Here is a 27,244-nt window from a genome sequence, read left to right on the forward strand (position 1 = left end):
TGGCTCTGCAGCTTTCGTCAGCGACTTGGAGGAACTTTGCAAACTCTTCTTGCGAGAAAGAGAGAGAGGAGTTGATGGGACAGAGACTGGCAGCAGCAGCGGCCGCCTCAGTATTGGACACGCAGCCGGAGATATACCTGGACACCAAAGGTCATGACCAGACAGCGTCTTCGGCTGCTTGTGCCCCTGGCTCTGCTGGGACTCCTCACTAACTTCAGTCGCGTCTCAACTGATGAGGATGAGGACTACTACATGCAGGAGCTGCTGACAAGGGAACAGTACAACCAGGTTCAGCTGCAGGAGAAGCCTGTGGCCTCAGTGCCTGACAAGCAGCAGCAGCCTGCCAGGAAAGTGCCAAAGGACACAGACAGCAGCAGGAAGATGGATAAAAACAACGCTGAGGCCAAATTAGGTAAAAGTGCTTCCCAGTTATCTTCTGTTGATATGGAGGATAATTTCCTTCTGTACAAGAATTATTGTCATAATATACATCACGAAAGGCTGAACTTAAACTCTTCACTATATGGTGGTGGCTCAGTTTTAACACAAATGTCAAACCATTGCAATGGACGCAAATGACTGAGGATTTTTTGAATGGCCAAGATTTAATCGAAAGAGTGAAAGGGTGGAATCTGAGTCCATGGTTCTCAGCCCAGACGTGATAAATCCTCGCAGGGAAGAAGTCATTGGTCCTATTATGAATTATTATGACTCTCTTTATAGTCATAAAAAGGTCACAAACAACTTCAGGAGTTGGTGGACAGGAAGCTGGTCATGTGTTTACAAGCGGAGAGGCCATTCAGATGGGAAGAAATGGTAACAAAATGAGCGGCCCACTTAAAAGAGAGCTTGACTGACATGTCTGCTGGCATGGCTGAGAGTGGGCTGAGCCTTCATTTTTCTTGTGACCCATCATGTGTGCAGGGCATCCACGGTGCCAAGGTTTATGAGAATACACCATCTGTTGTCCGTCATCTGAAGCTTTTACACCACAGTATGTTACACTGAATTGATACCAGGCGAACAGACACCAATCCAGCTGTGGAAGACCACAGGATCCCCTCCAGCTAGGTGGTGTGGCAGTCCACGTGTGCAGTCTGAACATGCAGTAGCCCCATACGGTAATGCTTTAAATCTTCAGATATGACAGATCAGGTTGAGACCGTCGGACTTATGAGGTTGAATTCCCATCAGATGTATGTTACAGTAAAAGCATCCAGCTTTGAGAGTCTTGGCCGAGATAGCGTTGCAGCGTTTGCAGGTGGAACTGTGGACGATAACACAAATATACGCAATCTTAATCTTCTTTAGCCTCACATCTATGCCCTCTCTTCACACAGAGCACTCAAACACATGCAGCTTGAATTTGAAGATTTAACTTCCTCCAGAAGGAGGCGAAGATAAAGACTTTCAGATGTGCAAAAGGACTGTTGTTATGAGGAGGGGCCCATCCTGACCTGGCAGTCCAGTAGAGAGTCTCGCCTCCATCTTTAGGTCCTGGAAACTCACTCAGATTTGGCCACTGTGCACAACAAGAAACTGATCTAAACATTGGTAGATCACTGTGACAAAAACACTTCCTTAGATGAATGAGACTTTAATGGGTGAGGGACCAACCTGGAAACACTTGAAGGAGAAACAGAATTCCTTGTGTTATGGAGACATTAGTCTGCAATATTTTCTCATTCTGATGATGAAGAACACATTGAGGATTTGAGTGTTGTTAACATGCAAGATGGTTCATTTGATCATGAATGTTTTTTTCAACAACTAGCTTCCTTCAGCAGTGTGTTTGTAATCTGTTGAAATCCTTTGAAGCAAATCCATGATTTTCTTTTCGTAATTGAGAGTCCAGCATTGATGGATTTTTGCAATTAAACCTTTCTACATCATCATGACGACATGAAGTCATGACCCCCTTGTCCGAGACAATTGTAAAACCAAGAGTGAGACCAAGCCTGAAATTAATATGAACACCGTAATTTCCGGACTATAGAGTGCACCGGAATATTAGCTGCACCCACTAAATTTAAGAAGGAAAATAGATCTGGATCATGCATAAGCCGCAGCGGTCTGTAAGCCACAGGTGCAGTGGTGCTGTCTGCGCTGTGGACAGGTCAGTGGTGCACTGGCTTAAAAACGCTTTTCAAAACTGGCTTTGAAAACAGGGTGCAGCATTGAGAGGAAATCGAGGAAATGGCGGAAACAAGCTGCATAATACGGAGCGTCTTGATTTATCCAGCTGGGATCAAGCTGGATAAAAACCCGACTCACTCGTGTTCACATCAGACTTTTGAGCTGAATGCATTTTGTCTCGAGAAAGCGTCTCATATCTTTTATTCACTTTAAAGCCCCCAAAATGTGCTGTTTTTTGCCTGCATGTCCAAAGTTCTGACACCACTGCTGGTCTCAGCGGCTGCTTCTCGATTCTAGACCTCCAGGAGAGGAGCTGCAGACACGCGGGCGAAACCAGTGCATTTTGAGCGCTTTAAGGGTAAATAAAAAGGCTCTGATTTAATTTGATTTCAGCCTGTAAAAATCCATATATTAGTCGCGCTCTTGTATAAGCCACAGGGCTCAGACTTCGAGAAAAAAGTAGCAGCTTATACTCCGGAAATTACGGTAGTGGCACCATAATTTCATAAATTTGCACAAATGTCATAGATTCGACTATTTGACCAGCTGGAACATCAACTCAGAGACTGTGCATATATTGGCTGTGAGCTCAGGTTCATGTTTATTAAATCAAATTGAAGTGAATATAAATGACAGATAAACAGTTATCAACTTTAAAAGGTTTAATGTCCCATTGCAGTCGCCAAATTCACTGAAAGAGTTTAGTCAACACAACAATATGGAGATTCCATATGGTCAAATATTGTAAAATATAGTTCCAAATTAAACTAGTTAGCAAATAACATTCAAAACACAAAACAGAGCACATTCAAACTATACATCAAATTGTACTTTTTTGTACTTACTACTATGGTAAGATACCGTTACCTTGATGTAGGACTCAGACATTGGTGAACTCTTTCTTTCAAACAGATGGAATGAAAGGCATGCAATATCACGTGATCTACATTCTAAACACCAATGACTGAACAAATGACTTCAGAAACTGTAGTGTTCCATCAGGGATGAAAGCTTGAGTTATATTCTTAAAGCTTTGAGTCAATTTGGACAGTGGCTATCACAAATCTTTACTGGGTGGAAATCACAGTGACAGCTTGCTGGTTTCAGTCACATCAGGCAGGACGTCTTCACTCGCCACTTCTATTCATCCATACTTACATTTACCTGTGGCATTCCACAGGTTTACATTTTAGGTCCCATTCTATATTTCATCTACACCCTACCTCTTGGTCAAACCATCCATCACGACAAGTCCATGGATGACACACAGATTAACTGTCCTAGAAAGGAATCTGAAGGGGTCGGTGCTGTTCGTGCCTGTCTTGATGATGTCACCTGCTGCGTAGCCAAATTTTAGTTAGTCTGCTTAACATTTCCCTCACCAAACTCTCTTAGTTCCTCTGATAACAGCCTCGGTCTTGTCCAAAAACATTACTTGTCATGCCGGAAATCTGTGTCCTTTTGACCCTTACGTTGAAGAAATAGTCAAGTCCCCTTTCCTTTAGTAGAAAGCATATTGTAAATCACACTCGTGGTCACCGGCCAAATTAGGAGAGAGAAGCAGTCATATTCTGCCGTCTGGACAATTGTATTGCAACTCTCTCCTCACAGGCATCAACAGAAGATCTCTGGTATGCTTCCAACTGGTTCTCAACTCGGCAGCTTCCACCTCGGTCTAACAATCCAGTGTTATTATCGTCATTATTATCAGGATATTTGGGTGTAAATTGACAAAGATTATAGATGGCAGACAAGACCGAGGTCACGACAAAGAGATCATGAGAAGTAAGGCTCAGTGGCTTTAGCAGTGTCTTGAAGATGTCCTTTTATGACCACTAGAACGTTTTAAACCTGTCAACACTAATGCTGCGTGATCTTGAGCCATGTACCTGTGGTCTCATGATTCCCTTTGCGTAGCTGCCATTTTTACAGCCTCCTCAGTGATGTCGATGAAGGTAGCTTCCCACCTCCTTCTGCCACTTTATTCAATAGTCATATGTCACGTTTGTGATGGCGATAGTTATGACATGGTGCTTCTGAATGAAACCGTGTGGCTAGGGGTCAGAGTCAGGGTAACCACAACCCTGCTGGGTAACAAGACTCTTCAATACAGTATCGATTGCTCCATGTTGTTCACAGCCTTCGTCCTGTCACCAGTTGGTGACCGGGACAACAACAAGTAAGTATAAAATGGCTATTTATAATTACTTTATTTTGTGCCATGGCACTCTTTGGCAATCCCTTAACACACCATAGCAATTGAGCGACTTTGTGCAACACTTCTGCAGCGTTTTCCCCTCAACAAGGGTACAGTGTACAGTGACCAGTCTTAAATGTACTTTCTGTTCATGTATCTAACGCTGCCACATTAGAGCCAGTCAGGAGGCTGTCATTCTCACAAACTTTATCTCTTACTTCAGTGGAGAGAAAAACTTCTTTACTCATGCACCTTTCTCCAGAGCTTTGTGTGTCTGGCTTTTAAATGAAGTGGAAAAGATGATTAGTTTAATCTTCTGCTCCTCTTTAATTTAGCAAAAACTGGCACCAAAAAACCTGAGAAAAACAAGAAAGGAAACCAGAAAGCGTCCAACCGCATCCCAGAAGAAGAGGAGCAACACAATCCAATAAAAGAAGGTAAGAGAAAGAGCAAAAAAAGACTAGTTATGAAAAATTCATGATCCCATAGAAGGGCTAGGGTCATTTCATCACTTTCTTGGGACTCATTATTTTGATATTGGAAGAATTTATGCACATTCCATCTGACATTTTACAAAGGCTGCGACTGTTTTTTCTTTCTTTTTTTTTTTTTTTTTTTTTGCAAGAGAAGAAACTCACTCCCAAAAAAACAGTGATTTCCTTTTTGGAAGCCAGAGCGGTTTCCATGGACCACGGGGTGTTTGCAAAACTGAAAACAAGATGCCCTAGTCGTCACTCTCATCATAACTCTGCCTGCAAACTGTGTTGAGTGTAAAATTTCCATGACTATGCAGGCCAACTTTAATGTTGTCCTTTTCATGCAACCAGCATGAGAGAGAAAGAGAGAGAGAGAGAAAATACATTTTATTTGTGATCAGGTTCCACAGATATTCATAGCTGATGGTTGGCAACATAATGTTTTGGAAAGTAAGAAGCAGACCTGGTCATGATCAGAATGGTCCAAGCTCCATAAATGATGTTTACGTGGTTGGAACAGGGATCCTGGATCATTCCTGGTCGACCAAATGCAACTGATTTATTGCAACCACACTTGCAGCTTCAACACCAAATGACCACACTTAAGATCATCGTGAACAGGAACAATTATGCAAAGCTGCAAGACAAATCAACATAGCTACTAGAAGAAAGGAGTGCTGAGAGTCTGAAATGACCTCTGGCAACAGGCATCATGTCTATGTGCCTTTTGGTGTCAACAACATCTGTGACTGGCCAGATAAAGAGTCACTAATAAACCTATCTATGTTTTTGGGCAGACAATAATAATAATAATAATAATAATAATAATGGGCATTATTTATGTAGCACTTCAGTTCAAAGTGCTCTATAGGCAAAACAGCGAGGAATGTTTAGTCATTGCTGAACCACAAAGGTGGACACAAAGGCTGGTTGCCTCCATAGGGCTTGTTAATGTTTTATATGGAATTATATGGAATTATAAAGCATCTCGTAAAGCCATAATGTTGGGTTAATTGTCCATGAAAACTTGGGCATAAGTTTGTTATTGTTTAGTTTGAGAGCTGAAGAACATAAACCATTGGAAAGCATTGTGTTTTAAGGTTTAAACCTGTGCTAGATTCTTTAAAACACAGAATAATCAAAGACAGTACAACACACTATTTCTCAAAAAAAGATCTGCATTTTTAATGACAAAATAACTGAAAACCAATTTTTTTTTCACGCTTCACGCTCTCAATGAGAGTTGGATGTCTTTTTGAGCAGATGCCCACATTTAAACGATCCCAGAAGCTGAGACAGTGCGCACTAAAAAGAAGCCTTTGTCAGGGATTGGCTCATCCTCTGCACTCTGACTGTTGAAAGGTTGTGGTGTGAAATCTGCTTGGACGGTCACCGACTAGTTGAGAATGAGCCCACCCTCATGGAAGAGTTCCGTGGAGGCCAAATTTGCCCTTTTAAGACACAAAATGAATCACTCTTTCACCAGAGTCACCAGAGTATATATATATATATATATATATATATATATATATATATATATATATATATATATATATATATATATATATATATATATATATATATATATATATATATATATATATATATATATATATATATATATATATATATATAATCTCAGTATCAATCATTCATTCCATTGTTGGCAAGAAAAAAATTCCAAAAACAAAGACTGGTACCCAAAACTACCACATCTATCCAGCGAGTAGCCAAAGCATGAAACGAATAGAATGTGAAATTAAATGAATTCCAGCTCTGTAAGGGCTTTACTTGTTTGAACAGATGCAAAGCTGCTTTGGAAAAGCATACAAATGATAACTGTCCATTTTATTTTACTCTTTTATTATAACTTGCAGTAGCTCCTTCTGTGTTTTTCGACAGTTTTTAAAGAAAACCCCTTTTTTATGCATAAGAATGCGCTAAAATGGGCTGAATATATTTAATATGGTGAACACATTACATCATATATCCTTCAAGAATTACAAAATAAATAAATCTCACTGGGGATGCTGAAGTGCAAACTGGTTGTATAACTTCATGAGGAAGACACTAGTATCTTATTTTTTTTAAACCTTGTTACCTTTTCTTGATGGTATGAGGCGTTCGTACATGCGCTGTAATGTAGTGATGATGCACTGCTTCGCATCCAGCATGTTCACAACATGCTCCCAAAAGCTCTTGATGGATTACTGGAGGCTACGATCTTCTATTCTGGAACAGGAGTCGTCTTAAATCAATTGAACACTCTAATCTAGTATTCAGGCTGCGGTTAGATGGAAGGGATATGGCTTTCATTTTTAAATGACACAACTGTGTAGAGCCATTCATCATTCGCAGAACTTGACAGTCTTCATGGGAAGTGGACAGCCACCAGAGCTGTAGTCATCGTCTTAACCCTCATTGAAAGAAGTGACTCAATTGTGTTTTGGAGGACTAGTTTAGGATCCACTTTCATATAGGATCGGGTTTTGACTCCATTCTATCTGTAGTGAAATCTAATAAAGTGCAGCGCTGTGGCCTGTCTTGTTCTTGTTCAGCGGCCAGGTGGCCACGCAACGTGCATGCGTGTGCGTTACGTATGACAGTTGGTTACAGCAGGACAGCAGAACATTGTGCACAAGTCCGAGTCGACTGTTATGTCTTTTGACCTTGACTTTACATTATTCTCAAGTCACGGATAGGTGTGACTCAAGTCGAAGTCACAGACTCAAGTCCCATTTGTGCATGCTACACAACCAAGTGTGGAGTCTTACAGCCATCCATCCATCCTTATCCGATTATATGTTGCCGGGTCGCAGAGGCAGAGGTTGCACCGAACACCCTTCTCCGGGGCAACATCTGCCAGCTCCAGGCCAGTGAAAAGGTATAATCCCTCCACCTGGTCCTGGGTCAACCTCCCCGTCTCCTCCCAGATGGCCGTGCCAGACAACCCTCCAAAGGGAGGCGTCCGGGAGGCATCCTCATGAAACGCCCGAACCACCTCAACTGACTCCTTTCAATGCGGAGAAGCAGTGGCACCACTCCTGGTGGTGACAGAACTCCTCACCCCATCTTTAAGGGAGACTCCCGCCACATGTCAAAGAAAACCAGCCGCCTGTGTCCGGGAGTCTTATAGTCAACTATTATTGTTGATAGCTAACCAAAAAAATACAGTGCTCTCAGCCTTCAACCCGACTCACTTCTAAAACAAGCGCCATCACTTACTGTACTGCTGATATCTGGGGGGCTTCACATTCTTTTAGTTGACAGCATTTGCAATAGACTATAGCACATGGGCATGTAAAAGTGTCTGAGTCGGCGAGGTAGGGTTCAAAGAGAAGCAGAACATCGTGGCTGGATGGTGAAGCGGAAATGTGGTGAAAAGGGCGAGAAATCAGTAGATACACAGCAATCAAAGTCGCTGACTGCTGTTGCAAAACGCACAGCAAAGAACTTGCTGTGTTTCTGTGTAAACTGGAATCTTTCATGAAAAGTGCAGCATTCTCATGCATGAAAAGTGCTGGTGGCGACAGTACCCTTCACTGCTTCTCAAAACAGAAAGTGATACTTCTGCAGACTCCAAAGTATATTTTGTGTGCATGTTTAATTTAAACTTCCTTTTGTGTCAGTTGGGTAGATTTTAAAGACTTACAAAAACACACATCCCGCTTTAATTGGGTGTATTTTACATCATTACGTGCATAACACAGAGGCTTGAGACGTCCTTGTGTTCCACAGCAAGCTCACAATTAGGCTTGTCTCTTGTTCCACCATCTAAAAGGCTCATTACTGCGCACTCTTAGCTCCTGCACTGTTTGGACCTTCATTGTAATCCCAATCTCTTGTGTTGTTCAGAATGCCCACCCATGGGATTGGAGACGTTGAAGATTGACGATTTCCAGCTCCATGCTTCCACCACCAAACGCTACGGCCTCGGTGCACACAGAGGTCGACTTAACATTCAGGTGAGCCAGGAATGTGGGGCTCAGGCAAGCTGAGCTGAAAAGTCCCGGCTGGTTTTATTCCCTTTCTTCCAGAAGATGGAGAAATATCCCACTGCAAAGAGAGCAATACAGACAATATTGGCAGATCTTATCATTTTTTTAATTTCAGGATCAGTTGCAGTCTATTTTTAAGCTTCATTAGAAGATTTGTGCGCAGGGTTTTATCACTCTCCTTCATCTCGGAGTAGATTTGAACTGACAGGGTAATTCTGTAGCCATCAAACAGACGTGGATCCTTGAGCCGACTGGGAGAAGCGGTATTTCCTGTCTGTGCTGAAAAAGTGAGCAAAAGAATAATAACCTTTTTTCCATTAATAAATCTGCAGCGTCCCAAATCTTAAATACAAAGTTGAATCGCAACTTGATATTCAGGGGAGGAACTACTTTTCAGCTGTATAACTTACATCATAGTCATAGTAGCAGTCATAATAAAGCTATCAAGGAATATATATATATATATATATATGTATATATATATATATAGGAAAACGTAGCTATTTTTCTTAAATGTAGACAGTATGGATTCAGTGCGTCTTCATAGCGTAAGGCAACACGTTAAGATGTCGTGAAGCTTCCTGGAAGTAATAAATCTGCAGCGTCCCAAATCTTAAATACAAAGTTGAATCGCAACTTGATATTCAGGGGAGGAACTACTTTTCAGCTCTATAACTTACATCATAGTCATAGTAGCAGTCATAATAAAGCTATCAAGGAATATAAATGGTTTCCTCGGTCCATGCCATAATTTCTCTAGTGTGACCTGGGTCTGACCCAGGGCCACCTCCCATTAGGACAAGCCCAGCACACCTCACCAGGGAGGCGTCTAGGAACATAGACCCATCTTATTTTAATCTGTTTTATTTATCTATTTATTTTTAAGATGTTTTCTGTGGAGCTGAAGGCTTCACACTCCTGACCAGTGCTCATTGCAAGACCCAGAGATGCCTCTTTCAAATCTGTTAAAGAAGCTGAACTTCTATTTTCAGTGAAGACCTTGGTGTGATAGGGGCAACTCAACCATCTCTGCTGCTGTCACCTGTTTGAATTAGCTCCAATAACCTCACTTCGACTTGGGGTGAACAGATGTTGACGTACTCTTTAAGACACAACATATGATGCACAAATTAGATCACTGGTTGTTTATGTGAGTTAGTAATTGTCTTATAGACCTGCCAAACTGCAAAGTCAACTTGTGGTGGGAGAAATGAAGGCTAATAAATTCCAGTCTACTGATGATACCAGACGTGAGTCAATATGCGCATTGATTAGCTCTGTTATTTTGTATATCAAGTACAACGTGCGTGTGACCAGATGTGTGTAAAGAAAATATGCCCACAACAAAACAACTATAAAATCTTCAGTCAAACAGCAAATTCTGGAATGCTGGGCAGAGGACAATGTTCTCAGTTTCCATCTCGCAGTTCTGCTCCACAGATGTGCTCAAATTCCATTGCCACTTTTTTTTGGTGAGTAAAAAAAAACAGAGAATCTGTTCGGCTTCTGTAACGTCGCACAATGTTGGGGTTCAACTCCGTGCCGTAAAATTTAGAAAAACATGCTTGGAAATGTCGTAAAATGCAATGTTTAAAATACACACTGTGGCAAATAAATTGTTGGGCTAGAAACACAAACAAAACATGGGATTCACTGGTTGTAGCTATAATGCACTTCTGGTGTCAGAGTAGACTGGAGAGCAAGTTCTATTGACCGCATCAATATGGAATCATGTGATCGCAACATTAGAGGGGAATACGTTTGGGGTTGATTCTGAAGGTCCCTTCACTGTCGTCTACTTTAACGTGTTGGATGAGAAAGAATGTTTTGATCGAATGCTTTTCAGTCCGGTGCTTGTCTAACTTTGGTGGCCATTACTTCTGCTATGGATGTCAGTGGGTTGGAGTTTGATGCTTGATGCCACCATTCGCACAGAGCAGTGGTGAAGATACTCACATGCATAATCCGGAATAAAACGGCTCCACATTTTGGGTCCTCCAGGCAGGCATCTATGAAGACGACCTCTACGACGGGGCGTGGTGTGCTGGGAGGGACGACCCACTGCAATGGTTTGAGGTGGATGCCAGGAGGCTGACAAAGTTTACCGGGGTCATCACACAAGGCCGGAGCTCCCTCTGGTCGTAAGTACAGACACACGATGGCAACATGAAGGATTAGTTCATTTATTATCACTCAACTCATTGAACGCATCATTGCCATCTTCACATGCTAATTAAATAATACACAAAAAATAAATAATAATTGTCTCAGTGTGTAAATGTATGTATGAGTATCTTTCATTGTTTATATATTTATTCTGCAACTGTTGTTAGCAGGTGTTGTGGCTCGTCTTATTTGTTTGCACATACACTTGAAACTAATTGTGATATATATATATATATATATATATATATATATATATATATATATATATATATATATATATATATATATGTCGTAGCTATTTTTCTTAAATGTAGACAGTATGGATTCAGTGCGTCTTCATAGCGTAAGGCAACACATTAAGATGTCGTGAAGCTTCCTGGAAGTAACCTTTTGGTTCTGGAGATTAAAGATTTAGTACATTGATTAAAGAGCATCTTCATTCTTTCATCCCTTTCAAAAGGTCACTTTTTAATTAGACAACACTCTGAAAATAGACTTGGGTGTGTCACACATCCATCAGACACATTCTTTCAAGGTTCAAGAACGTTTATCTGCACAACACACCGCTATGCTTACACACATCTGGTGGTCCAGAGAAGCATTGCTTCAATGAAAACCTTTATTTTTCCATCAGAGTATGTATAGTCTTAAGTTTTGAAAAGGGTCCTCTTATGCATACCTGACCAAAGTTTCTTATTTCACCCCTCAGGTCTCTTGTCGATATATGTTACTATATTTTTGTGTACTATATTTTTGCTTTTTAGTTTTTAGAGACACTGCCTGCACCACCAGGAACACTAGCACATACAAACCTGCACAATAAGTTTTTTGAATGAGTCTAGTCTAAATGCAACATGTAGAATAATGTTTCCAGCTTCATATACAGAGACAATCTGACACATATTAACAGCATCAGTAATAATTGCCCACAAACAAGGTCATTGTTCTTTGCAAAAACAGCACAAAGTTGAGTTATTACTCCATATATGGTAACTCCTATGCCAAATTGGTTAAGGTGTATGACATCGACATTTTTGTGTGAGGATAAAGTCATTTATTTTAAGGGGCTTGTGGTTCATGGCCAGTGTCTCACCGTGGTTTGAGAGTCCTTAAGCAATGTAGTGTTTTCAAGCAAAAAGACCATGCTACTTTGCGTCCAGCCACCTCTGACTCAGCTACGTTTTCCCGCCTGACAAGTTTTGGCCTTTGTACTTCTTAATTGGAAGAAATGGCAGAGGACTGTGGAATCTGGGGAGTCGGCAGTGTGGCGGGCAGAGTGCCTTGGCTATTTCTGGGTCAGCAGAATGTAAGGGTTGCTGCCGACATGATGCCGCAGACAGATTCTCTCTGCAATTGCCTCTGTTGGGCATGTAGCTGTCGGTGGAGTGAGGCTTTTTCAGGGCGTTAATTAGCAGAAGTGGGAATTCCCGACTAGACTGGACCAGCAGCGATGGCTTTGTCAGCAAGCAGGGGCAGCACGGTGGAGAATCATGTAACACTGGAGCGCCGATGAGTCAGATTTAACTTCATATCAGTGAAACACCGCAGTGGGGAAATCCTCTACACATGTAAAGAGAATCCACCCAGTGACACTTCACTGACTTTTCACTGTTTTTATTTTGACAATAAAAACAGAGGTTTTATGACAGGGTCCTGTCATAACAGCGCTGCCTGTTACAGTCCCAGGTTTGGTAACAACAATGTCGCAGTGGTTAACACAGTGCCTTGGGTGCCCTCTCATGGTAGAAGTTTCCATCCTGTGACCTGAACTGGCAGCTTAACCATTACAGCATCAGGCTGTCAGAATGGTGGCAAGTGTATACACAGAAACAGCTAAAAAAACCAAAAAGCTAAACCAGCTAAAGTCAGATTGCTATTTAAAGACCATCAAACGGTTGTGCATTTTAGTCACGGTAGCTTTCAGTGCCGTCACTTAAGAGGAGAACCATCTAAGTGGTAATAAGTGACTGACATCCACTGTTAGTCTATGACAAGAGATCCATTCCCACCCCTGGTACTATATGGAAGTAAAGTGTTTTATTGTTTTTTTTTTCTCTCCAGCCACGTGCGTTGCGCAGGGCTGCTAGGAGCATCGCCCCGCCTGGAACGCAACAGAAGGAAAACATTCTTTTAGTCCATTGAAACACCTACGCGTAACATGCAATGCTGAAGGCTGCATTTTTTGTCAGTATAGGACGCAAAACTTTCCCAACGTCAATATATCACCCCACGGGTGTGAGGATGGGGTGGATGCCACTGCCACCTAGAGTATGACTGAGCTTAATTCAAATTTATAAATCATTTATTAATGCAATAATCTTAGTAGAAAAAAATAGTGTGAGTGGAAATAAGTGGCTCCAGAAAGGAATGCACTCTCTTCAGTGCCTTTCAAGCGCTTCATGTTTCTGTTTTTTATTTGACGAGTGCTTACTTTGTGCAGCAAAGCTGTGTAGCCCAGCTGTAAGATGACTTCATGCGGTCACTGGATCAACTCAGTATTTGATAATGATATTGTAATGGTCAAAAATGAGATGTAAATCTCTGCCATCTTTTCCTAAACATCCACCACTTATCGCCCTGTCACATGTAATCTGAATGAAGCAGCCGAGAAAGACTGAACCTGGCCTACACAATCACAACTTGATCCTGCTCAGATTAAAACCATCTGCATGACAAATTTCACTTTTTCTCTCACATTCCACAACTGTAAGTCATAAAATACCCAAGTGAATCTTTCAAATTAAATGCTTTATGCCTCCTCTGCCTCTCTCACTGCCTGGGAATCGAGCATCCGTGACGCACCTCCACGCTTCATTTTCGCGATGAATTCATTCCAGATAAGATATTTCTTCTTGTGTTCTTGTCACCTGATGTTCGCTTCTCTCCTGACAGCAGCGACTGGGTGACGTCATACAAGGTGATGGTGAGTAACGACAGCCACACGTGGATCACACTGACCAACGGCTCCAAAGAACTGGTGAGACATTTTGCACCCAGAGGCCTACATTGTATGTTTTGTTGTTGATCTTGTGTTGTGCAGTTCATCTCCCAAAAACATGTTCTATCTATCCAAATCCATTGAAACATTTTACTATGACTTGGTTACAAAATAACAGATTCAAACAAATGGGATTCAGCTTTTATTTCGGAATTGGGCTTTGATGTATAAAGTACACCCCCTTGTATTCTATGTCATGTTGTGTTTCCGGTTCATTTTTAAATATACTTGATTCACTCATAACCTGACAAGACACTCAACGTTATCATCACTGATTCATGACAACAAGCTTCCCACTCAGCTCCTTGCAGCCCTTTTGTGGCAAATGCCAAGCGTCGCGGTTTGTATTTGAAAATGCCAAAAGGTTCAGCGAGTAACTTCAACTGTCACCATGTGGGTGTTGAATGGTGCTGTCGAGTCAGTGTCGTACCAGAGTTAAATACCATTTCACAGCTGCATGAATGACTCAAAAGGCTGTGTGGGTATTAACATGGAATATTATCTGGCAAAAACTATAAATTTATATGAAGAAGCAGAAATACTCCAAGAATGTCTGATAATAAGTTCCAGTGAGAACTAATGTGTTGGTGAGACCAGTAGTAATATTACATTATGTTTTTGTGTTTGCATCAGTAGATCTTTGCAGGCAATAGGGAGAAAGAGATCCCTGTCCGGAACATATTTCCTGCTCCCATTGTTGCCCGATACATTCGGGTGAATCCTCTCTCGTGGTTCCACAGTGGCAGCATCTGCATGAGGGTGGAGATCCTTGGCTGTCCATTGCCAGGTGACGGGTTTGTATGGACACAGTCTTCCTCTGATGCCGATACCACTATGGTACCATTTGAAGAAAAGTCATACTAGTTCAGCGGCACAGACTACTAAATAACCTAGTTAAAACTGCACATGTAGCATTAAAAGAAACATTTTATATATATATATATATATATATATATATATAGTTATATAGTTATATAGTTATATAGTTATATAGTTATATTGAATTATTCTAATGAAGTCAGTTATTTTCTTGACATATATAGTCTGGTTCTACGTCTCTCCATAGATCCAAACAACTACTACCACCGTCGTAATGAAGTTATAACAACAGACGAGCTGGACTTCAGACACCACAGCTACAAAGACATGAGGCAGGTGAGTCACAGAAGTCCTGTCTGAGCAATAAAATCAAACCAAACACTGTGAGTAAATGTCATCTGGAAGAGAGCAACAGATTAAGAGAGCAGACCCGAACACCAAAATAAGTCTTCCCTGGCTTTATGTGAATGCTTGTCATAAACAGTAGCCTTCTTGAACTGAGGGGGACAGCTGTGTTTGTCACTATGATTGCACGAGCTCCAGCAGCACCAAACAGCCATCCACAGGAGTCCTGCACACCAACAGCAACTCACAGTAACCCTCTACCTCACAGAGCACTTGTTTTCTGTCTCCAATAATTCACAGAAAAGACTAGTATATGACAGGGTCCACAACACATTAGCTTGAAGGAATAATCGTCTCAATCTCTGCATCCCAAAATTTGAGTTTTTTGCTGAGAAGAGAATGCCATTTCACGGTGAAAAAAATGCAATAATAACAGAAGTCGAACTTATTTGAAAATACTGCAGGACTTATCCAACCCTACTCATTAAAAATAAACAATGGAACATGAAATGGTTAATGTCGTAATTCACTCCCCACATAAAGCTCATATATTTGGGACAAGCTTGCATTTCTTTCTCACAGCTGAGTTCTAGCCATTACTGAAATTGGCATGATGTGTACGAGCATCTTCTACTTCATTACATAACAAAACTTCATGACATCAAACACGACCCCGGATTTGCACAAGACCGTCACTGTATGAACACTGCGGGTCGATATTACTCAAATAAATACGATCCATGTATATTTAACACGTGAATTGCCTGCCTTATTGGACTACACACGCAGGGCAGAAATTCCTGTCAGTCTGTGTGCCAGTGCGTTTGACAAACAAAAGCAGATGTTTGGGGATGGATGGGTCCAAAGTTATGATTCAGCTATCACTAGTGGTTGCTGGACAGAGCAAAGCAGCAGTGTTGTAGTAGAAGGTCTTTTTCCTGGCTGGTGTCCAGATTCACTACTCTAAAGAAGAGTTACAATTTGATTCTAGACAGACAGACAGACAGAAAATGTAAATGCTCTTTATGTAGTTTAAATGTGCCCATGACAGAATAAATACTAATCTTGGGGAGTTGCTTTTCAGGCTATTGAAACTGACACAATAGCTTTATTCAAAATTATTAGTTAATAACCTTATGAATATGAAAAAAAGATTGTATTGATTGATTATTTATTTATTAAGTTTTGTTTGCTAAACAACACTGGGAGTTAATAATAAAGACTTACCATTGTAATTTTTATATCTTTACTGGTTTACATCGTAGTAGGTCCCAGGAAGTTGTGATCATGAACAAACTTCATATGATCATTTAGTGTTTAACAAACAGTCAAACCGATAAAACAAAAATCGTGTTCACTCTCTGCGAGAAAGTTCCCTGAATCGTACATGGCTCTCTTCTGTGAGTCATAACCCAATGATGTCCGCTCATCTGCATTCCACAGAGGTCAAATCTACGACTCTTACATTAAGCAACTTGGAAATAATGTTGAATGTGCAATGATTTTGTTGTCACATCAAAGTTGCATTATTTGGTGATTCTGGTTTAGAAAGTTTCATGTTGTTTTGCTTGGTCAGCAGTTAGACATGATACAAATGAATGATGACTCCTTTGAGACTATTACTATTTCAAGATGATCAGACATATTCTGACATACATTGTTAATAGGGCAGATAAATAAGGGTGGGGTGAGTGAGTGAACTTCCTCAGTTCATTAAAAATACTCATTGCTGAAACTATCTTTTGTTCATTTTCCTGTGCACAGCTGATGAAAGTAGTCAACGAAATGTGTCCCAATGTCACCCGCATCTACAACATTGGAAAAAGCCATTCAGGACTGAAACTGTACGCCTTTGAGATTTCTGATAATCCAGGGGAGCATGAAGTTGGTAAGAAAAGATTTAAAATCGGTTCTGTCATCTAAGAGTGTAGAATTGTCGAAGTGGCTTCGGTTTTTTTGACCAGGTGAGCCAGAGTTCCGCTACTCTGCGGGTTCCCATGGCAACGAGGTTCTAGGGCGAGAGTTGCTCCTCCTGCTGATGCAGTTCATGTGTCTGGAGTATCTCTCTGGCAACCAGCGGATTCGTCACCTGGTGGAGGAGACCAGGATCCATCTACTGCCATCGATCAACCCAGACGGCTACGAGAAAGCCTTTGAAGTGGTAGGTCTGTTCGCCGGACATTAGTGACCTCATACCGCTCAGAGGCCTCCGACGTATCTGCTCAGCAGGCTCATGCTCTCCTCATAAAAGCTCTAGAGGTGCAGGTGGGAAAATTGGAAACTAGCCGGAGATGATATAAAGTGCACTTTATGAAGAGTGTGTGAGAGCATCAGTGACTATGTCTGAATGAAGGACCCGAAGTCGAGTCACTGAGTGGAGCTGAGCAACATTACCATGTCATCCTTTACGACTCAAGTCTAACCCTTGAGTTAGACTCAATGTTTAAGGCTCATTGTGAGCATAATGATATGATAATCGCCCACTATCTATATACTGATGCTAACAGGCAGGAAAGTGTTTGCAGCTCCTTTTCTGGTGCTGCCATTCAGACAATGGGCAAGTCCTGGTCACTGTGTCTATGCTGACCACTGCAGCCAATGGACAGCAATGTCAATAAGAGCATCAAAAGACAGTGACTTAAAATGAACATTCCTTATTGTCAATTTTCTATAGCTGCTGTTTTCAGACAAGATCACTCTTGAGTCTATCGTAATGTGATGGTGCTGACTCATATTCGGTAAGTCCAACCTCATTCAAAGTGTCTCGTGTTAGGTTCCCTATATAGACAATAAAATATATGAATATGTGAAACAATGACCTCCCAAAGTTGAAGAAAACTCTCAAATGAATGTGTGAAAATGTATTATGATAAGGTGGGTCCGAAGTTAAATTCAAGCATGGTATCCAATAAGTCAAAGCAAAAGTAGACTGTGATCAAACATCATAAGACAAACGTTTAATATACACTTTGACCAATAAAATTAGAGCACCAATACAACAGAACAACAGGTAAAAATAGAGAATTGGTGGAGTTTTTTTGAATTAACACTACTGTCGTATGCTGTTTAAACCTCCTTCAGTTGTTGAACTCTGTCTCTTTAGAGCCAAAACTGCGTTTTCATGTGAGCCTGCTCAGCCTGAAACGCTGGTGATGTGCTATTAGGGTGTTAATAAGGCGCCTGGAGAGTGTGGATCCCATCCGTGTTCACTATATGGTGAACATGTAGGGGATCCACACTCTCCATTTGTCACTTTATACTTGTATAATTACATTGTCAATGCTAATAATAACTCATCTTTGCAGTGTATTGGGTAGTCACTATTCAAATATATATACATATACACACACACACACACACACACACACACACACATATACAGTATACACTATACAAGTGATTTTAATTTTCTCCTGACCTGCAGATGCTACCAGATTGAACGTGTTATTGACTATACGTTCTCCCTTTACGATTTCATGGTACACTTTCTTTGAATCTCCTCTCCTCACAGGGGTCTGAGCTCAGTGGATGGTCTCTGGGTCGTTGGAGCAACATTGGCATTGACGTTCACCACAACTTCCCTGATCTGAACTCCATACTTTGGGAGGCTGAGGCCAAGAAGTGGATCCCCCGTAAAATGTTCAACCACCATGTGCCCATCCCGCAGTGGTACCTCTCCAACAATGCCTCAGTGAGCCCGGCTCAACATTGCTTCTCAAAAAATATATCCTTTTGGGGGTGACATTTGGTGGAGTTGGTCAGGTAACGGAAATAACGTCACCCAGGTGCGTTTAGTGATTGGAAACAGACAGACTCAAGGACAGCAGCAAGCACTATTTATTCAATAGAAATATCAAAACAATAGACTGACTGCGGGGGTAACCAAGGGTGACCAGGAGGTACACCTGAAAACAAAAACAATATGGTGATCTGAAGCACAGAAAGCACTTGGCAGGGTCAACGCGCTCAGAGAAAACTGCAGCACACATGGTGGAAGCGCTAGCTCATTGTATAAACAGTTGTCATACAACACAGCAGAAGATAACAAGGTGGTACAGTGCACACACTCGCAGACATTCAATTGCGATAATACCTAAGACAACGTCAACTGCGGCAGTGTAGGAGTACAGGTGATATGACTTGGAGTTTAGATGCTGGTGTGGTGGCAGGTGCGCTGATTGCCGATGGGTTCCAGTCGGGTGCCAATGTATGTGACACTCCAAGCATCAGAGAGAGTGAGGTGCCGGGGGAAGAAAGCAAAAATGAATGCAAACACATACATGTTGATGACATTGAATCCATTAAAAGTAGGTTTTGCATTCGCTTATATTGTATACAGATGAAAGACACATCTAGAAATAAAGTTAGTCGTGTCCAGTTATGCAGCCTAAGTATTTTCGCATGTAGATGACACAGTAGAAATCCATTTAACTCTTATTAGTTTGTGCGATGGCCCAGAACAAGAGGCTGTGCTGCATGGGAAGTCTTCCCAGTTATGCATATGATACCATAATTGCTGTCTCTCTTACGGTAACACCACGTGCAATTGCCGCTCTACAGGTATCTTGGTGTAGTAGCACTGGTGCCCTCTCTCTCTTAACAGTGAATAAATTCTATATCAAACACTTGTAACATTAAGAATTGACTAGAAGCACTTTTCTTCAACTTTGTTGGAAGACAAAGCTTCTTTGTGTTCTGGCATTGGCTTTATACATGAAATAATAATAATACAAAATAATGAAAAACACATTATTATTATTATTTTTATGATACATGACTTATGTGTGATTTAGCTTAGTGTGAACTGCAGCCCCTCTGATAAGCCGTCTTGCAATGACAGTAATGACTGTGATGTAGTGTTACATTTGTTGCCAGAAAACTACATCAGATTAATGTTGTTGGAAACTAATTTTCAAAAAAGTTGTTTCATCTCTTCACTAATTTGCCACCCACCATTTGTTACTTGTGGATGTGCACTTCCCCTATGTTGGAAATGCAAGATGAATCAGCTCAAAGCCCTCTCTATTTAGACTGCAGTCAGCGTCTGACCCAACGTTCATGGACCTATAAAAGTACATTGTGAACACATTGTGCAGTTAGGAGTGGGTTAGATGCATCTGAGATTTCTGAGTTTAAGCACTTAACTCCATCCACCAATAATAGTCTTGATACAACTGTAGTCAGAAAAAGAAACCCCCACATGACAAGCCACGTCATGGCACAAACCTCCTTTCAGAGTCTGCCAATGCGAGACGATTGTTTAAATACATACAGCTCACTATAAATACACCCATCCTCAAGATAGTGTCAGAAGACTGGGGTGAGTCATACTGAGTCTCAGAAATAGAACCCCCAGCCGCGTCCGTCTTTGCTCAGACAGTGTGAAGACTGAAAAAAAAAACTTTTGGAAAACAATTCAGGATCAATCTATAAGGAAGGGATGCATTAGAGTAATACATGTGTCCCAAATAAATATTAAAGGAGATGTGATTCCATTTTTTTTTGTTCTGTTTAATTATCAGTCTGAATAAGTTTCTGTATTAATGCATTTACTGCATACAGGTGATGACATGAATTACAGTGGCGTCTGGTTTGCTGCTGCAGGTGGCTGTGGAGACGCGGGCTCTGATAGTGTGGATGGAAAAGATCCCTTTTGTGCTGGGAGGGAACATCCAGGGAGGAGAGCTGGTGGTGACCTTCCCTTATGATAAAACACGATCACAAGGGGTCACTAGGGAGCAAACTCCCACGCCAGATGACCCCGTCTTCCGCTGGCTGGCGTTCTCTTACGCCTCCACACACCGCCTCATGACTGACGCCAGCAGGAGAGTTTGCCACACTGAAGACTTTGCCAAGGAGGACGGAACCATTAATGGGGCGTCTTGGCACACGGCAGCGGGAAGTTAGTGTGCATTGATTCTGCTTTATTCAAATATTGTCTTGGGAAATGATGAATTGGCAAAAAATTGAATAAGATCAGTGGAGAGAATTGCAAGATTTATTTTTAAGATTTGTATCAGAACACATTTGTTATAGATGCATGTGATCCTGTACCTAGTATCTACTTTTATTAGTTCTTCAAGTCACTTCTGATGCCTACTGACACAAAAGCAGGTGGTCAAAATCAATCAGAGAGGGAAGCAAAAGAATAGATTCCAAACTGGAACAACAGTGACCGAATCTTGTGATTAAAACCTTTGCATTGGCAGTTACCAGAACATTAAATGAACATGGCCCAAGGCATCATAATACAGTGGTACCTCGGTTTTCGAACGTCACAGACTTCAAAGAAATCGAAGTTCGAGATTTTTTTGCTTCTGATTTCGAACAAAAATCCAGAACTCGAACGCCCCCGAAAAAAGCCAGAACCGATCAGCTGACCCACAACGTGCTTTGTTATTGTGTATAACGCAGTCTCTGTATGCAGACGTGTCCCGTTAGCTACATTTACTGACTGTTTTTTCTTCATATTGAGGTGTAAAACCTTTCCTGTCTCCGCACCGGACCGTGGTAGAGTGTCACAGGGGAGGTGCTCGCTCTCCACACCTCCGAGGCTGGAGCTCTCACTCCAGGGTTTGATGTCCTGTTGTGGGCTGGAGCTGGGACAGGGATGAGGCGAGTCTGGGACAGAGCGTTACTTGGTTTATGACTTTGTCACAGCCAAACTGCACAGAAGCGCACATTCAGAGCTGGACACGCACCGGGCACCTCTTCACTTCTGGAGAGACGTCACTCACTCGGCAACCCCTCCCACATGCAGCGGCCACACACATAGAGGAACAGCGCACCTGCAGCAGACACTCTACATTCACTCCCACAAAAGCCTATTTTAAGGCTTGGAACACATTATTTCTTTTTCCAGTCATTGTAATGGGAAAAATCAATTCAGATTTCGGACAAATCGCTTCTCCAACGGCCGTCAGGAACGTCTGCATTGTGGTCGGGAACCGAGGTACCACTGTATATGACAGACCAGAGGGGTGGAGAGTCTTTATTTCACTGGCAGGTCATGAATAGAATTGTGACATAATTTATATCTAGAACAGATTTGGTCTAAGTGTGCAAAAGCTTCCTCTCATCAACACGTACGTCTCCAAATACAGTAAAACAAATGCTTGACTCCAGACATGCTCCTCTGTCTTGGCAGGTATGAATGATTTCAGCTACTTGCACACCAACTGCTTTGAGCTGTCGATGTACGTGGGCTGTGACAAATTCCCTCATGAGAGCGAGCTGCCTGAGGAGTGGGAGAACAATCGCGAGTCTCTTCTTGTCTTCATGGAGCAGGTACTTCCCCCGCAACACATTCAATAGAAACCACAACACAGACAACTGCTGTCTATTGTTCCCCGTCAAAGGTGGGCTTCTAGGATAGATTTTGGCCTCTATCTGCTAGATTTGTTTTTTCCACCGTCTGCCTGCTTTCAACCTTAACCACTACTTGACAGACTGTCCATTAAACAACCTCACTAACTTTAACATTTAAATAATCTCTCTGTAATGATTGATTTGGTTTCATGACCACTGCCCAAACCTCAAGTGAGCCACGACATGACCCTTCCTCCTAAACTAGCTTCATCTTTCACCCTGATCCACACCTCGCCACAAACTAAAACCCGACCTTGCCTTAATGTAAAACTAGGGCTTTGAAGTAAACCTCTACCCCTCCTAGTTCTGAATGAACCATAGTCTGCAGCCAACTTAAAAATGGCCACCTTGAGCAAACTTTGGCTCCTCCAACTGAACCCTTGGATAAAAAACGCCCGACGGTTCTTATCCATACGCGGCAGGGTCTCATCTGAACAGGGCAACTTTACAGCACCCGTTCAGCCAATGATTTTTTCTCTACATCATACAAGACCAATTCATTGAGGCCAAATAAGTTTGAGAAATATGTTTCTGCATTTCAGAACGGCACCTGCAGTGTTCATGTACGTTTTGGCTGGTTTCTGGTCCAATACTTATTTGGCCTCTCGCTGTTGGGATGCTTTCTTCCTCTTGGCTGCTTCCCCCGTGTAAGCTGCTGTAGCCAGCACTGGAATAGCTTCTTCCCATCACATGGCTTGCAACTGGTGACAGTAGTTGCAGTGTGACACTCTCCAGACTCCCCTTTGTTAACTTCATTAATCTGACCTGATCTTATTCAGGACCCAATCCCATCTAACCCCTAAATAACCTGAGCTGTGATGGAAACCATACTCCAGTCTAGACTCAGAATGATTATGGAAAAGAGTGATCGACAGCATACCTTAAGACAGCAGATGAGGCAGGAGGCCCCTGGGGTTGACCCAGGTCACAATGGAAAGAGTAGGACTCTTGGATGTTCTGGGAGGAGCTTCCAATGGAGAGAGGAGTCAGGGGTCTCTATTCTCATCAGGTGATCCCTTCAACCACTCACATAAATAAATTATGACAATAACACGTGAATGAAAGAACAACCTAAACGTCCAGAAACACATGAAAAACTGAGCTAAATAAGAAACAGGTAACACCAACAATAACATTTTTTATAATATGACACCCTCTAACTAGATGACCACAATAAAAAAAAAAACTTCATTTAACAGCTGTACACAGCTCCATTGGATTTGGGTTGTTGACAAAAGGAAATAGCTCTTTTAATTGTCAGGGTAACAGCCCTGACAGAATGGCGACCCATCATCGCCCTAAATGAACAGCTTGCACATCCTCACATCAAAACATGGCCAGTCATTCTCAATAATGTGGGTGTGACTGGTGAGTCACCTATCACCCCGTGAACAGGTGCACCGTGGGATCAAGGGTGTCGTGAAGGATTTGCAAGGCAACGGAATAGCAAACGCCACCATCTCCGTGGAGGGCATCAGCCATGACGTCCGCACAGGTACACTGGCGCGGTTCATATTGTGCATTTTGAGCAGCACCATCAACTAAGCAGACGTGAATTTGAATTTCCTCCTTTATCTTTTCAAATTCATTTGAGTTGGCAGAGCTCAGCCCGGGGCTCAGCGTCTCACACTTGAGATTCACTTCCACAGTGACAATCAGTCTTGCATTTAGTTTCTACTCCAGTGGGAGTGGGCATAAACAAGAGCAATGTTTAATCAGAGAAGCGGCTTCCAATCTCAGTCAATACCCAGGCATGGCTTCTTCTCTGGTGTTTAAGAACCACTTTGCTTCCCAAGGCCTCGTCAAAGGACACAAAGAGTTCTTCAAAGCCGCAGCTGTTTTACACTTTAGTGAAAGAGGAGGTCATAAGAAGGACAGTAGCTTCAATTAAAAATGATGATAGCACCTGGCTCTACCTGTTGTCAGGTGCTATCATCAGAGCAGCTAGTGGAACGCATATATTAGAACAGCGTGGACCCTTTCCCCCGGAGTCTTTTATGAAAAAAAAACAGTTTTCATTTACAGAACCAGTGTGGCAGAGGAGACATTTGGAAATCATCACCCCCAAGATGCCAAACTCAGAACTCATTTGCATTTATCGATGGAACCTTTTCAGGAAACCATCACCATCCCTTCTGTTGTTGGTGGGAATGTGAGACCATGACGTGATGCTGTCAGGATGCTAGCAGATTATTTATCACAGTAGACATTTGATAGAGCTAAGTGGGAGTTTGGCTGACAAAAAAGGGGTGGCGCTATATTAGGAGTGAGTCACAATAAATATCTTTAATATTCAGAATCTACTTTTTTTTCCTTTCTCGCTGTTAGCATTGATAATATATTCATGTCTGAAAACAGTATGGGAACAGCTGAGACGCTGTCAGAGATCAAGTTTTCGATAAATGTCCCCAATATATTAGCATGGAATTTAATTTCAGGACAGACACATGCATTTGAAAGGCCACAAATGGAATTGAAGGAACTAGCTTTTTTTTCTGCCTTTCGCATTCATTCTCCTGCTGAGATTAATTCTGTCAGGTCGGGAAACACATTCTCACTCCCAAGGTGACAATATGCAAGCGGCCCATTCGCCCACCAGGGTCTGTGTTGGCTATTGATGTCGTCGGCCGTCATATGAGGCACATGTTTCGCCTTCCTGAAACCATGGGAAGTGCTTCATGTAAATGGAGGGAGTTGAGTTTGGGGTTTCTGGGAATCGCAATAAAACGTGGATGAAAGGGTTCTCTCAAACATCATGTTTACCTGATGCTGATACCCCTTAACTGCTCCTCTGCATGAAGAGGAGCGGTTGGGATCCGTGGAGCTGGTCAGGAAATGATTTTCGCACAAACCAATATCAAAATACCTTTGGGTGTAACTGAAGACGGAGTACATTTTTTCCCCCAGAATGTAGGAATGAAGAAAAAAAAAGGAGAAGGGCACTTTTCTTTTGCGAGGAAAAAGTGCATGTCCCTGCCCTGAATACATGATTGTGTCACTTACTATATTTAGCACCTCAAATGGCCATGCGCTTGACTAGGGCATGGTGACTCTAGAACATTATGGAGAGAGCCACATAAGGTGCTGTATATACCACGTGACATCTGACATAGAACATCACATGCGAGGGGAAACACCCGACTCCATTGAAACACCTATTAAAATTAGACACCTTGGGAGTAAGTATGTGTTGCCCTGGGCCTGTTTACCTGGATAAGGACAGTTAATCTTGAGTTACATTCTGTGAAACATAAACCAACATAGTCTGGATGCTTGTCAAATTTGGGGTGAAAGTTATAGACTTATTCAGATTGAACATGAAAGTGTGTTTCCAGCTGCTGACGGGGATTACTGGCGTCTGCTGAACCCTGGGGAGTACAGAGTCACGGCCCGGGCACAGGGCTATACCCTCACCAGTAAGAAGTGCACGGTGGGCTACGAGATGGGGGCCAGCAGGTGTGACTTCTCCATGAGCCGCACCAACCTGGCCAGGATCAAAGAAATCATGGAGCGATACAACAGGCAGCCCGTCAAACTGCCCAACAGGCCGCTCCAGGCCCGCCGTTCTAGAGAGCGGCGCCTGGGAACATAATGACCGAAGGGAATTATTCCAAACAAAGAGGAGCGCCGATCACTCCGGGGTGACATCCAAGCCTTTGGATCTCCAGAACATTCCTCCTGAGTGCTTCCAGCGGAATGTGGATTAATTTAAACGGAATGCTTTCGTTACCGTCATGATCTCTTTGTATGCAGAGGACATTGTGGCCAAGAATTCTTCTATTATCCCAATATTCTGTCAGCGACTACTGCCATTAGAGATGACGTCGTATTCATGCTTGAATATCAAACGTTTGATCTGCTGTGATGTTATGTGTGGCAGTTAAAGAAAATACCACATTTACCAGCATCTATTTTGAATTTCTGTCTGGATTATAAGAGATCCGGAACACTCGATATAAAGATATAAATAGTTATTGAGAAATCTCTCTGGAAGACAATACACTCAGTAATAGACTGTATACTTTTTCCCCTAAATGTTTTAAGTGTACATGTTTATTATATTGTGTTTCTTTTTACATTTTATTAAAATAAATTCCACATCTAACACGACTACCTGATCACTGAAGATGATGCGAGGAGGACCTCCGGTTGGATTTTCTGGTGCCAGTCTAGCACCAGGAAGTTGTTCAATAAAATCCTATCAGATTAGCAAAACTGCATAGCTGGCCACTTTCTCTCAGCCTTGGCTTGTCAGCTCAAATCTTTTCCTCTGTCGGGTTCAGAAAATTCAGCTTTGTTATTATTAGAATGATCAGTCCCCATATGGGCTGCAGAAGATCTAGTGACGGTGCCAGGGTGGAGCTCGGTGGGATGAAGAAGACGGAGGGGAGAACTCAGGAAGACACCGGCTCAAGCTGCTGACCCTGCCAGCAGTTTGAGAGCAGACGGTTCTTCAGAAGTGTCTCCAGCCTTTTGAAGTAAGCAGAGTCGGTCGGGCTATCACAGGGTGAGGCGTCGTGGTAAACCCTCTCTTAACCTCCCTCCCCTCCAGAGGTCCCGAGTATCACACGAAGATTAAATTTTCCACCGGCCGGATGGACATGAAAGAACTTGAGAGCGAGAGTGAGCACTTAAAACATGTCGTCAGGTCTAAACTGTCTGAGTGTGAAATTCATTTATTTTTCCGACAGAGTGCTCATGCTCTGAATACATTTTCAATCTGAAAGAGAGCAACTACACT

At 42.1% G+C, this 27,244-nt stretch overlaps 1 protein-coding gene across 2 annotated transcripts; it reads left to right on the top strand.

Moving 5' to 3' along the window:
* On the top strand, positions 1-26,586 carry cpxm2 (carboxypeptidase X (M14 family), member 2). 2 transcript variants are annotated; one of them, XM_053854114.1, is made up of 14 exons: positions 1-412; positions 4,669-4,770; positions 8,665-8,774; positions 10,809-10,948; positions 13,866-13,950; positions 14,608-14,758; positions 15,038-15,126; positions 16,900-17,023; positions 17,100-17,296; positions 18,647-18,826; positions 20,740-21,037; positions 22,283-22,422; positions 23,899-23,998; positions 25,839-26,586. In XM_053854114.1, exons 1-14 carry the CDS (start codon positions 154-156, stop codon positions 26,093-26,095), a joined length of 2,232 nt encoding a protein of 743 aa, XP_053710089.1. In that variant the 5' UTR covers positions 1-153; the 3' UTR covers positions 26,096-26,586. The 2 variants fall into 2 exon arrangements, with proteins under 2 accessions (XP_053710089.1, XP_053710090.1); XM_053854115.1 differs by having other exon boundaries at positions 13,869-13,950.
* Positions 26,587-27,244: the final 658 nt, after the last annotated feature.

This window comes from Synchiropus splendidus, chromosome 1 (genome assembly GCF_027744825.2).
Source record: "Synchiropus splendidus isolate RoL2022-P1 chromosome 1, RoL_Sspl_1.0, whole genome shotgun sequence".
NCBI lineage: Eukaryota > Metazoa > Chordata > Actinopteri > Syngnathiformes > Callionymidae > Synchiropus > Synchiropus splendidus.

What these genes read in the sequence shown, in the direction of transcription:
- cpxm2 (XM_053854114.1), top strand. Translation starts at nt 154, where the DNA reads ATGACCAGACAGCGTCTTCGGCTGCTTGTGCCCCTGGCTCTGCTGGGA. An exon ending in ACGAGAAAGCCTTTGAAGTG is followed by an intron (nt 17,297 to 18,646) that starts GTAGGTCTGTTC and finishes CTCTCCTCACAG; the next exon opens with GGGTCTGAGCTCAGTGGATG. An exon ending in ACCTCTCCAACAATGCCTCA is followed by an intron (nt 18,827 to 20,739) that starts GTGAGCCCGGCT and finishes TTGCTGCTGCAG; the next exon opens with GTGGCTGTGGAGACGCGGGC.